General features: G+C 42.4%; 1 protein-coding gene across 1 annotated transcript; it reads right to left on the bottom strand.

Moving 5' to 3' along the window:
* Positions 1-3,432: 3,432 nt before the first annotated feature.
* On the bottom strand, positions 3,433-5,657 carry LOC149384636 (agamous-like MADS-box protein TM6). Its single transcript, XM_089627266.1, has 7 exons — positions 5,357-5,657; positions 5,169-5,235; positions 5,035-5,096; positions 4,820-4,919; positions 4,598-4,639; positions 4,465-4,509; positions 3,433-3,658 (listed from the first exon to the last, which is right to left on the bottom strand). The coding sequence occupies exons 1-7, from the start codon at positions 5,638-5,640 to the stop codon at positions 3,524-3,526; spliced, it is 735 nt and encodes a 244-aa protein (XP_089483392.1). The 5' UTR covers positions 5,641-5,657; the 3' UTR covers positions 3,433-3,523.
* Between the last annotated feature and the right edge of the window lie 7,843 nt (positions 5,658-13,500).

Raw genomic sequence — 13,500 nt, 5'->3', positions numbered from 1 at the left:
TCGGACTCACTATGTGATTCTGAACAGGGCCTATTGGTGAAGTACTAAGTTGTGAAGATGTCATGAGTAACTTTGTGAATTTCTCATAGATATGGAATTCATGTACAAGATTGCTGAAATGCAATGTATATCACCTCATGCTTTCTTCCTTGGAATGAGAATAAATGAACTGGCCAGTGCCCAAATTGAGTCTTGACTCTTTTGGATGAAACAATGTGACTTGTTAGCTCCTCGTCAATACATTGTTTCTAACTTATTCACCAGCGACAAAGGAGTTGAGGAAATAACAACTAGAAGGGTAAAATGGTAATTTTGTAAATCTCGACTAGCTGATGATATTCATGAAGGGTAAACACTGATAATATTCAGTGGATCCACTCATCATAATTAGGTTGAATTCTTGAGTAGAAAATAAATTAATATGAACCGAGAGACTGACATGTCAGCTCTTTAATGGAGTCAGTTGACATTAAGCTAAACTTGGAAAAGGTTTGTGAACTTTTGAGTCCAAGTATTTAGCTCAAGCTTTGTTCATTTGGATCCATGAGATCACTTTCACAAATCATATCGAGTATGAATAGTTAAACTATAAGCTAAGTCTAAACGAAGAACGAGACAAGTTTTAACGAAAATTGTCTAAAGGGTATTTTTGTCTTTTTGGACATAGGACGAAATGAATGTCAATAAATTTTTTGACATTGTCATATGATGACATATGAAATAAATTTTACTCGGCCATATTAGTGTAATTGGGCCTTGAGGATTAATTTCATTTCATAGAATTTTACTTGAAAATTCTTAATGGGCTTTTCTTATATTGTCATGAACAAATAAAGAAACATCTAGAAGCATGTTCTAGAAGGCCAATTTCGTGCATACCATAGAGAGAAAGAGGGATTTATTTTGTGCATTGATGTATTAAGATACTTGCCAAAAGAAAAAGAGGAAACAAATTTCCTCCATGAGGAAAGGGAATTTCGGCCACCAAGCAAGAGAGAACAAATGAGGAAACAAATCCATGTGGCATGAGGAATATGTTACACGCCCAAAATGAAAAAGGGAAACAAGGGATTTGCTCATGAATATGTGATATTTTCAGTTAGAGATTGAGAGCTTTTCTCTCTAGACCTTGTGGCCGATCCTCTCTCTCTCTCTCTCTCTAGTTATTTTCGATTTTTGTTTTGGCACCTAGGTCCACATTTGACCTAGTGTTTTAGCTCTTCGACTTTGAGACTTGTTATCGAGTCGTCGTGTTTAAAAGTGCCCACACACTAATTCCTTTCGTTCTCGAGTGATTCTTGTGATAGAAACTTTCGTGGTTGCTCGAGTTCCCGAGGAAAGAAGAGAGACGTGCTGCGAGGGGAGACGAACGTTGCAACTTTCCAAAAGCTTCTCAACGTTCAAGCTTCTCAAAGGTTAGTAAACATTTATGCTCATAATAGTTTTTAATTTATATGTACTTGCTCTTTGTCTGGGTTAGTAAAATCGTTTTACTTTTTTAAAAGAAAATTTTTAAAATTCCGCCGCTTACCCGAAGCGTTAAACTTTTTCTTAAACCCTAGATCAATTCCAACACCTATTTACGTTCGGATTTTGGTGTATTCGAATCTGTGCAGGAAACTTTGGTAATATTTGAATTTATGTATTACAAAAACATTACACACGGTGCTTATTTATAAATGCTTTTAAAATTGAACAACCTAGAGCATGAAATGTGTGTAAACGCCCTCTAAAAGAATAGACTGCGCTTATATATAAATTACATTTAAACGTTACACCTCAGAATCCTACGTGTCTCCTACCTGGTACAACTATAGACTGCGTTTTTTTAGGTGCCATCGAATTATTTTAGTGTCATAAGATTCAAAGGCGCCTAAAAATCGTGGTCTTTAGTATTTCATGGCATTTATAAAACGCCTCCTATCAATCGTTTTGTAGTAGTGTCTAATCAACAATTGCTCCCGTTACAAGATCTAAATCTCGGGCCGTATCAACCGATACTGTACTCTTTTTATTATTACTAGAAATATGTTTACTCATCATAGGAGTGTCCATTGATATAATTAGCTCATGAGTTCAATCCTCCAGGTTCAACACGTATCGAAAAATGTCAATTATTCTGTTATATCTTTCTTGATATATATGAACCAAACGTGGTGATTTTTATTTTGTGCTCTACTTTGAGCATTCACTTTAAATCTTTTATTTTTCTTATGACGTTTTGAGGCATTACAATATGAGTGTTATTATGACAAGTTAGCTACATGACTAAAACCATACTTGAGAAACATGGGCGAACCTCACAATGAAGCTATACCAATCCGCTGTGGCTAAATAGAACTCGTGTATACTACCATAGTCGTATAAAACATATACCTCTTCGTAAGAAGCTGAAGCCTTACATATTTAGAACTCATTTTGTTGCAAGGGGCTTATTTGGAATATGACTTATTTATATATATATATATATATATATATATATATATATATATATATATATATATATATATATATATATTAAGAAAGAACAGGGCGTCAGAAAGAGAACCCTAGCCTCAGCAATACAAGATTATGACTTGTATTGTATGTAGAGCTGTCTAAACATAAGATCATATATGTTACTCATATAAATTGCATGAATCCGAGCACTTTCTCGGAGGCACCGAGAATAGAAGGAATCTAGCATCAAGTTCGAGTCACATAGGTTCGAGAGCTCATGAAAGTTAAGGAACGACCTGTTCATAAAGCAAGAATGAACTCTAGCGTGAACTTCAAGAGAAAAAAACCTGGTAGGTCAAAGATTAGTCAAAACAAAATAAACACATGTAAACAAATGAAAATCAAAGCAAAACGCACACCTCAATGTTTATGGGCTGAAGAAGAGAAGAATAGACGCCCATTATACACGTCATGGGAATGGTTACTCAATAAACCGTCAAGAACGTGTGATTGATCATCCACGTACTCGACCAAAAAGCCCTATAAATAAAGAAGGAGCTCGTTGAACAATAGACTATACATTTTGACACGCACAAACACTCACTATGAACTTCACCTGTCGTTCAGTATTCTCGTTTATATTCTCTCATTTACTAGATTCATTTGTATTTAGAGATAATTTTGCTTAGACATTTGAAATTTTCGAGACTGCGTTCTCGGAATAAAGTGCTGAGACTTTTTTTTGTACTAATCTTGTTTGTCAACAATATAGAAGATTGGTCGTGACTTTTTTCTTTCCCAAATACGAGAGAAATTCGTTTAAAATATATAGTTTCGAATGTATAACAACAATTAATTCCCTTGATTATAGCGTTGAAGTGTTCACGCTAAATAAACATAAAACAGTAATTGTGATGATGTGGCGCATAAGGAAATGATTTGCGTCAATAAAACTAAAAAGTCCAAGCCCTAGTCAGTGTATTATCGTGGCTTAGCTAGGATCTGGCTCATTCAACATTACCCAAACGAAATTAACAATGATTAAGTAGCGGAAAAGTTACGTAGCTATATAGGTAGTAAACTCTCAAGCCAAACGAAGATCGTGGATGATGTAGGGATCGAACGGTCCTCCTTCAACATGGCCGCTGCGAATCGCGTACCTGAGGGCTTCCATGTTATTCTCCACGTTACCGTACGCATCCTCGCACTTCACTTGCTGCTACATAAGCGTAAAGTCAAAAAAAGGAAATATATAAAAAAAAAACATGAATGCCTCGGACAAACGTAACAAAATACTCAATGTTTTACGTTGTTTATAGTGAGTTAATTACTTTGGTCTATTGCATATTCAAATTTTATGTTTGATTAGCTCTCTAATAATTGTCAAAACTTAACAATTGATCTGCAGGACATTTAGTTTTTAAATGGTTTTGGGTTCCCTAAACAAATCCTTAATTTCCATATTAATTAATTCAACAAAATTAAATTGAGTATACTGACATTATTGGTTTTTGGTTTAAAGCCAAAACAAGTAAACTAGGACAACTTTCTACTGCATCATAATATAACCATTATCTACAAGGTCCCGCTAATCAAATCGATAAGATTATTTGTAACACTGTTTTATTCATCATTCAACCCTGAAAATGTTATAGTCATGTCAATAATCAAATGATCAGAATATTATTACAGTGATGTTAACCAAACAAAATTAAAACAAGTACTGTTTAGAGTACTGACAGTTTATTGTTTCTTGGTTTATACCCAAAATAAGAATTTAGCACAAGTTTCTTATGTATCATAATATGATCATTGTACTACATGACAGCTAACCTGAAGATATATTTCTGAGGATAGCGTAAATGCCAATTTTTTTTTTTTTTTTAATGAAAATGAACTTATGTTTCTCCATAACAATATAACCAAACTAGCCTGATTAGTAATTACACATTGTTCTATATCCAAACGAATAAAAGAAAAATTACAGTGTGTATACTTTTATATCAATAATTAAATTTTACTTACACAGCTATGCAGGAGAGTAAGATTGTTGCTCTCTAAGCTTTTCACCTGTGATTCAAATCGATATTATAATATAAGATATAAACGAGTCTAGATAACTGGATTTTTTGCGTTTTTATTTTATTTTAAAAAATACCTTTTTATTTGTGATCCCAGTCCTAGCTGTTATCTTCTTGTACTAAAAATACATCATCAAGAGAAACTCTTAATATGTCAAGAATAAAAAGATCACTCAAGCAAATACTTCAAAAATATTATTGTGGAGAGGAACAGAAATGAAAATGAAAATATAGAATATATATACATATATATATATATATATATATATATATATATAATAGAAGATTTAGTATGTAACTTTATCGGCACGAATGTTTTCCACAGCAATAGACATATTCTCCTCAAGATCTGTGAGCTCTCTGAAGCTCAGCTCTTCTAACTCCTGACCCATTCTCTGCCTGTATAAACAAAAACCCCAAAATTACTCGAGGAAATATGAACTAAAAATAATTATAACTTTATTGATCTGTCTTTAATATGTTACTGTTTTATTTACTGCCGATGTATTTTCACCTGATCTGAGTTTTCAGTTGATAGTTCTTTTCTTTCAACTCCCTCAGTGTCTCCATCATTCTCTGTGACACATAACATACACATATTTACATTTAAAAAATAATATCTGAGTAACTCTAATAAATCAATAATACCTCATATCGTGGCTTCCACAGATCGGTCTCTGTTTTTTGCTGATACAAGTCAATCATCTCCTTAGTTCTGCCATTATAAATTCAATTTACATTAAAGAAAAAAAAAATTAAAGCCGTATATATTTCATTAGTTGCTAAAAAAAGCGTGTAGATCATTAGAAAAATAAAGAAAATCTACGAGTGATTACGTGACTCCAGGGCTAGTATATTCATATACTCTGTTGCTGTTCTGCGAGACCATTATAACAGAAACCTTGGCGTCGCACAGAATCTCAAGCTCTGCAGCTTTCTTGAAAATTCCTGAGCGTCTTTTTGAGAACGTGACTTGGCGGTTAGTTGAGTTCGGTATGAACTTTATCTCGTTTTTCCCTCGCCCCTTTTTTTGCTTATTATCCACCGTCTCATCTTCATCTTGATCTTGGTCTTTATGATTGTGATGGTTCTCTGAGATGAGACGGTCTGATTTGTCCATGTTCGAAGAAGAAGAAGAAGAAGAAGAAGAAGAAGAAGAAGATGATGAGAGAGAGAGAGAGATGCAGATGAAAGAAGAAAAAGATGATGATGAAGAAGAAGAGAGTTAGGGTTTCTGTATTTGTATAGGAGTGTCCGAAAGTTAGTGGCAGTTTTACTGAGAATGTCTCTCTCTAGGGCTATTTTATTTTAAAATTTCTATTTAACAACGGTATTGCATACTTCTTCTTTGTAATGTAACGAAGCTATTGTTTTTTAGTTTATTTATTTATCTTCTTTGAATGATTAACGTTTCTTGAGAACGTAACGCGAGCAATAATTAAAAAAAAAAAAAATTATTTTCTCCACAAATCACTCGCTTGATATTCACGACAAAGTACGCTACACAGATATTTAACTGCTTAACCTATTTTTATACATATATAGTTTCTCTCTCCAACACAGAAACCATTTTATCGGCCTGTTGTTGCGAATGGACAAAGATCAATCTAAAGCACTACTGTTATATTCAAGATTGATCTCAATTGAGTCAAATTCTTATGTCTTTGAATCAGCGAATTTTAGTGCAAAATGTTTTCCTGCCTTATTGTCTTTTAATGAACATATAATAATTTGGCGGCTGTTTAAGCAAAACTAGTAAGAGCAATTCGCTTTTAAATTGGATATGACCTCCTACATTTCCTAAGGCAAATAATAATTAGAGGTTCTGCGAGTCATTGCCTAGTAAGTGGTCAAACCAGGGCTCTATGGTGGGATACCGATTTTTTTTTTTCTTTCTAAAAATGACTTTATAGCAATTTAAAAGGAACAATAATAATGCAAATTTTATTCTATAGGCATACTGATTTTGAAGATTTTTGAGCTCTTTTTAATGAAATAGTGCTCTTTATTGATCATTTTGTTTTGTAAATTGCAGCGTACATATTTTCGAGTTAAGATTGTGTATCTCTCAAATGTCTTAACAATTTGGATCCACGCTAGTTCTCGTCATCTAAGAGGGCTTGTTTGTGTTTACCCAGCTTCAATCGGTGCAGAAGCCATTGGGTATATCAGATGTATCATGTGAAGACCCCAGTCACTTATCATGTAACTGATGAATTCTAAATACTCTCTGTTCTATTTTATTAGTAACATTTGAAAAATATGCTATGACATTATGATTAGGGATTATTCCAAACTATGACATGCTAAATACTTTTGGATCAAAATTCAATATGTCAAAATTAATCCAAAAGTATAACTTCATTATATTTGTTGGTACAAAAGTACCCTCAATGAAATATACTTTTTTATTTCATATTTCGACTGTCTAGTTTATTTACATGATTGTCAATAATCTACTTGATTTATTGACATCGACATTACGATTTTTTTTTAAACCTGAAAGATCTGAAGAAAAAAAAAATATTCAAGCAAACCAAACAACAATCAACAATTACACATCCGAAATAAATCTCGTTTCGAGCCTCTCTCCTTTACCGACTATGAATTAAGTTTATTTGTTATGAATTTAACTTTAAGGTTTGGGTTTTTGGTGTTTTTTTTTTTTTTTTTTATCATTTTGGGTGAAGAAGAAGAAGAAGAAAATGAATCTGGAAATTCGTTTCAAAATTTATTGACATTTTGTCTTTTTTCATGTCAATAAATCTTTAAACGATTCTGGAAAATTCTTTGAAGATTTATGTTGATGTCGATTTTGGGATCGTCAACAATCATAAATTATAGTATAATATATATTTGATTTATTTGGATATGGGTTTCAGAAGACTTCGTATAAGAAACAAGAGCGGTATAAAAGAAATGAAAGAAGATAAATAAAAGAAGTTAATATCTTTATTAATGATCAATAATTATGTTACAAGGAGGGGCGAAGTACCGAACTCGAGCAGGCGAGCTCAACAATAAATAATAGCAGAGAAAATATTGAGGATAATTGCGTAGGCTTGTGTGTGCGAAAATAAGCATGTCGGCTTCTATTTATAACGGAAGAGAATTAGTTGAAGAAGACACGTGTTGATCAGCTCGGCTCTGCCACGTCGCTTGTCGAAGTCATCTTAGATCCGGTCTTCGCGGCGAAGTCTTCTATCTGATCAAGACTAGTTCCTTCGACTGAGTCAACACAGTCGACTCGTCCTTCCTTTGGCAAACTGGGTTGCTAATTGGGCTTGGGTCGACCTTTAAGAGTCGATCTGGTCCTGGAAAAGTCGTCGAGAGTCTGACTGGATCGGCCGTTGGGCTTTGGTCGAACTAAAGCCCAACTAAAATGATTTTATTTTTAGAAAATTGATTTTTAACCCCCACAATTTCTCGACATCGATATCAATAAAAAGACAAAAATGTCAATAAATCTTCAAACGAATTTTCAAAGTTTTCAAACCTTTTTTTTTTTTTTTTTTTTTTTCAGATTTTCAAATTTTCCAAATTTTTTTTTTTTTTGTTTTTTTGTTTTTTACTTCACTTACCAAAGAAAAATGATCTCTTATTTTTCTTTTGTGACTATTGTCGCACGAAAATGAACAACTATTGAAAACCTCGGGCGGTTCGATCCAAGGCCGGACCAAGTGATCGCACCCGGGCCAAAAGTGTGAACTCGAAAGTCTCGAGCTAGATTCTCTCCGATCAACCCGCCTCTCGGGAGAGGTAGGGGGTGAGGAGGAGGAGTGACCGTGCCTTGGGTGTCGGCTGCCTACGTACCCGTGTGTGGGATCAGGTCAGAACGTAGTTCAAGCGTGTGAGACGCAATATGAGGCGTGGAACCTCGGTGGAGAAGCGTGCTCGACGAAGGAGACGGGGCGCGAGGAGTCCTCGACAGCGTCTCAGAACCTCGGAGACCGTGTACGCGTCTATCGTGTTAGACGCGCGAGGGGAGCTCTAGTCGAGAACCCTAGGGGCGTGCTTGAGCACCGGAGAATGTTCGGTCAGAGGGAGCGACGTCCGGGAAGTTCCCGTGAGTGCTTCGAAATCTCTGAGAACGAGAGAGAGAGTAGAGAGACTGCTTCAGGCCAAAAATGGCATCAAAAGAAGCAGGGAAGAGTAAGAAATCGAGCGTGTCGATAGGAGATGAAGAGATGCTTTTCCCCTCAGTGGGAGGGGGTTTATATAGGTGTTTTAGGGCCTTAGAAGGTCCCTTTTTCGTCCATGTGGGACTAGGAACGCGCGCGCCGTCAACTGGAGGCGCACGGCGCGCGCGGCGCACAAAGCGCGGCGCGCGGCGCGCAGGTCACCGGGCGCGGCGCGCAGGCCACTGGACGCGGCGCAGGATGCGCGGCGCATGGAGCGCGCGGCGCGCGGCTTGCTGCATGGCTGGCCGGCGCAACGTGCTGCACGCGCGGCGAATGGCTCGTCTTGCCGGACTCTTGTGGGCCTTTAGGGGTCTTCGAATACCATTCTTGCCACGTGAAATATGAAGGTTTCCACTTGACGAGAGTGACTCGAGGAGGACAACTCGAGGCTTGATTCGAGGAGGACGACTCGAGGCTCGACTCGAGGAGCGACTCGAGGCTCGACTCGAGGAACGACTCGAGGCTCGACTCGAGGAGAACGACTCAAGGCTCGACTCGAGGAGCGACTCGAGGCTCGACTCGAGGAACGACTCGAGGAGCGACTCGAGGCTCGATTCAAGGAACGACTCGAGGAGAACGACTCGAGGCTCGACTCGAGGAACGACTCGAGGCTCGACTCGAGGAGAACGACTCGAGGCTCGACTCGAGGAGAACGACTCGAGGCTCGACTCGAGGAGGACGACTCGAGGCTCGACTCGAGGAGCGACTCGAGGCTCGACTCGAGGAACGACTCGAGGCTCGACTCGAGGAGCGACTCGAGGGGCGTGAGGATTTGGCACGAGGACTTGCCAGTCGACTCGTGACAGAAGGTTTGCCGCTCTTCAGGACCTCCAGCCTGACCATCGGCCCTTTGAACGGCGTGTCTTCTTAGCGTCTCGGGTTTTCCGAAAACGATCGACAACATTAGCCCCCTAAGTTTATCGCTCGGGATGCCCCGGGCGGTGAACTTTTAGTTGTTTCCGCCGGGTGTTTGAGGAAAATTTATCTCCCAGGGCTTCGCCATCGCGAAGCTTTTGTGAATATAGAGAATATTCTTGCAAATGCAAGTGCTCTCTCTCGCTTTTCCGTCTCTCTCAACACGATTGTGTGATCAACACGTGGAGGAGGATCCGAGCGGATGAGAGGCGTAGCTCAATGTGGGCGAGGAGGACGCGGTCGCATCCATCGCTCCAGCCCCGGGGCAGCGGGGACATGCGTGCGCAGGTAAGGCGTGCGTGTGCGCAGAGACGGATCGGCGCGTTACGGCTAGTTGATCTTTGGGCGAGGTCATGCCCAAGTCTTTCTTCGATGGCGTTTTGTTTGATGATATCATCAACCCGGAGTCCATGGGACTCGACGGTGACTAGCAGGGTGACGATTGTGTAATCGTGACCTGTTTAGGGGAAGATCATGGCGTCCATCTCGGCCAGCTTGGAAGACGACTGCACTTTTGCGTTTCGCAAAGGCGTGCTCATTCCGAGGTCTCGAAGACGGAGGTTGATGCTGCGGGCTGATACTTCGAGAAGACGGAGTGGCACCTGGTGAAAGGCTATGCCGCACCGGAGGGCTTCGACTGCTCGGGGATCAACGCTAAAAGTTTGCCCACGCACCTGAGCATAAGTCGGTCTCACGGGGCATCCGCCATTCCAGCTCTGGTGACGCTTCCCCATCTGCATTCGGAAGATCAGCCCTTATTCCCCAGACGTGAGTGCGAGTCTCTGTTATAGATGCGAAGGGACATCGTAATGAGTAGTGATGTAGACTTCTCATGTCATGGCGTTTTTGACACTCAGAGGGCATGTTTTTCTTTGTTTGTCTTTTTGCTTTATTTTGCAATTGTCTTACTTTGGCTAGCCTGTTCTTCAAATTGTTACAGGTGCTTGCTCGAGGAGCGCGACTTGAGGAGAATGGCTCGACTCAAGGAGCAAGGATCGACTTTGAGGAGAATGACTCGACTCAAGGAGTGAAGCTCGACTCGACTCGAGGAGCAAAGCTCGACTTGAGGAGAATGACTCGACTCGAGGACAGTGATTCGACTCGAGGAGCGAAGCTCAACTTGAGGAGGATGACTCGACTCAAGGAGCGAAGCTCGACTTGAGGAGAATGACTCGACTCGAGGAGCGAAGCTCGACTTGAGGAGAATGACTCGACTCGAGGAGCGAGGCTCGACTTCGAGGAGAATGACTCGACTCAAGGAGCGAAGCTCGACTTCGAGGAGAATGACTCGACTCAAGGAGCGAAGCTCGACTCGAGGAGAATGACTCGAGGAGCAAAGCTCGACTTGAGGAGAATGACTCGACTCGAGGACAGTGATTTGACTCGAGGAGCGAAGCTCGACTTGAGGAGGATGACTCGACTCAAGGAGCGAAGCTCGACTTGAGGAGAATGACTCGACTCGAGGAGCGAGGCTCGACTTCGAGGAGAATGACTCGACTCAAGGAGCGAAGCTCGACTTCGAGGAGAATGAATCGACTCAAGGAGCGAAGCTTGACTCGAGGAGAATGACTCGACTCGAGGAGCAAAGCTCGACTTGAGGAGAATGACTCGACTCGAGGGGTGGGGCTCGACTCGAGGAGAATGGTTCGGTTCGAGGAGAATGACTCGACTTGAGGAGAGAAGCTCGACTCGAGGAGAATGACTCAACTCGAGGCTGGATTCGAGGAGAATGACTCGACTCGAGGAGGATGACTCGGCTCGAGGAGCGATGCTCGACTTTGAGGAGAATGACTCGACTCGAGGAGCGAGGCTCGACTTCGAGGAGAATGACTCGACTCAAGGAGCGAAGCTCGACTCAAGAAGAATGACCCGACTCGAGGAGCGAGGCTCGACTCGAGGAGAATGGTTCGGTTCGAGAAGAATGACTCGACTCGAGGAGGATGACTTGTCTCGAGGAGAAAAGCTTGACTCGAGGAGCGAGGCTCGACTCGAGGGGAATCTACACGACCTCGTCCGTCGCCTGGGACTCTTCCAGGAGGAGTTTGTTCGAGCGAAGTCTCAGCTAGCTCAGGCCGAGCGAAGTTCCTGCTCAGAGACGAAGTTCGCGAGTCTTTGTGAGCAGCTCCAATTAGCTCGCGTGGAATGGGGGGTCTCCCAAGGCGAGCGTGATCGTGCCCAGTTGGCGGTGGCGAAGATGGCAGGACCTACGCCTAGTATGGTGGTTTAGGTGTGTCTTGTGGCGGCTCCAAGTGCGTTGCGATTAGTCATCGTATGCAACGCCTTGTGGCGACTCAGAGCGTGTCGTGAGAGACGTTTCTGTGTGTCGTTTAGCCGTCTAGGCACGTCGCGAGGGGTGGCCTTGATATGCCATGTATGCTTCTTAGGTGCGCCATGTAGGCGTCTTAAGTGCGTCGCGTAGGTGGCTTTGGTGCGTCGCGGGGGACGACTTGGTTGCGCCATGTAGGCGTCTTTGGTGCGTCGCGAGGGACGGCTTTGGTGCGCCATGTAGGCGTCTTAGGTGCGCCATGTAGGCGTCTTCGGTGCGTCGCGAGGGACGGCTTTGATTGCGCCATGTAGGCGTCTTTCGTGCGCCATGTAGGCGTCTTAAGTACACCATGTAGGCGGCTTTGGTGTGCCATGTAGGCGTCTTAGGTGCGCCATGTAGGCGTCTTTGGTGCGTCATGAGGGACGACTTTAGCCTGCATCTCGGGGATGTCTTACGGCGCGCCGCGGAGGCGTCTTAGCCTGCATCTCTGGGATGTCTTACGGCGCGCCGCGGAGGCGTCTTAGCCTGCATCGCGGGGATGTCTTACAGCGCGCCGTAGAGGTGTCTTAGCCTGCATCTCGGGGATGTCTTACGGCGCGCCGCGGAGGCGTCTTAGCCTGCATCTCTGGGATGTCTTATGGCGCGCAGCGGAGGCGTCTTAGCCTGCATCGCGGGGATGTCTTACGGCGCGCCGCGGAGGCGTCTTAGCCTGCATCTCGGGGATGTCTTACAGCGCGCCGTGGAGGCGTCTTAGCCCGCATCTCTGGGATGTCTTATGGCGCGCCGCGGAGGCGTCTTAGCCCGCATCTCGAGGATGTCTTACGGCGCGCCGCGGAGGCGTCTTCAGCCTGCATCTCTGGGATGTCTTATGGCGCGCCGCGGAGGCGTCTTCAGCCTGCATCTCATGGATGTCTTATGGCGCGCCGCGGAGGCGTCTTAGCCTGCATCTCTGGGATGTCTTATGGCGTGCCGCGGAGGCGTCTTAGCCTGCATCTCTGGGATGTCTTATGGCGCGCCGCAGAGGCGTCTTAGTTGAACGCTCATTCCCGTTTGTGTTCGGGTGTTTTGTTTTGGTGGAGCGTACTTTCTTTAGGTGGAGCGTACTTTCTGGAGGATTTTACCGTTGCCTGTGTCACTAGCCCCCCAAGTTTTTGGGTTTACAATCGTATTTTGATGACCGAAAATCTTTGATAAAGTGGATTTTGAAAGAAAAACCTCGAACTTTATTAATATTGCAAAAACTTGAAATCCTAAAACATTGGCTCGTAGGCCTTATTGAATGTTGGAAAGCAAAGAAATAAAATAGGGGGAAGCGCTGGCTACTGGTAGTACTGCCTCAAGTGTTCCGCATTCCACAAGCGACAGTTCGGTGTTTCGTCTGTGTATTTGATGTAGTAGGTCCCGTCATGTATGACTTGGAGGACTCTTTAGGGTCCCTCTCTGCTTGGGATGAGGACGCCGGTACCTTGCACTTGAGCGTCATGCAGAGGTCTTCGTGGATTTCGCGGAGGACCTTGGTCGACTCGACGCTATCTCTGAATTGGGAGATCGTGTTAACCGTCATTCTAGCGGTCTTTCCATCGATTCCTTGGATGTAGCATACTCTGGCTTGGGATTG

This window comes from Urtica dioica, chromosome 9 (assembly GCF_054948205.1).
Source record: "Urtica dioica subsp. dioica isolate 48M chromosome 9, U.dioica_male_clone48M_v1_H2, whole genome shotgun sequence".
Classification (NCBI taxonomy): domain Eukaryota; kingdom Viridiplantae; phylum Streptophyta; class Magnoliopsida; order Rosales; family Urticaceae; genus Urtica; species Urtica dioica.
The sequence above is the reverse complement of the archived record's forward strand: the minus strand, read 5'-3'. Positions and strand labels throughout refer to the sequence as shown.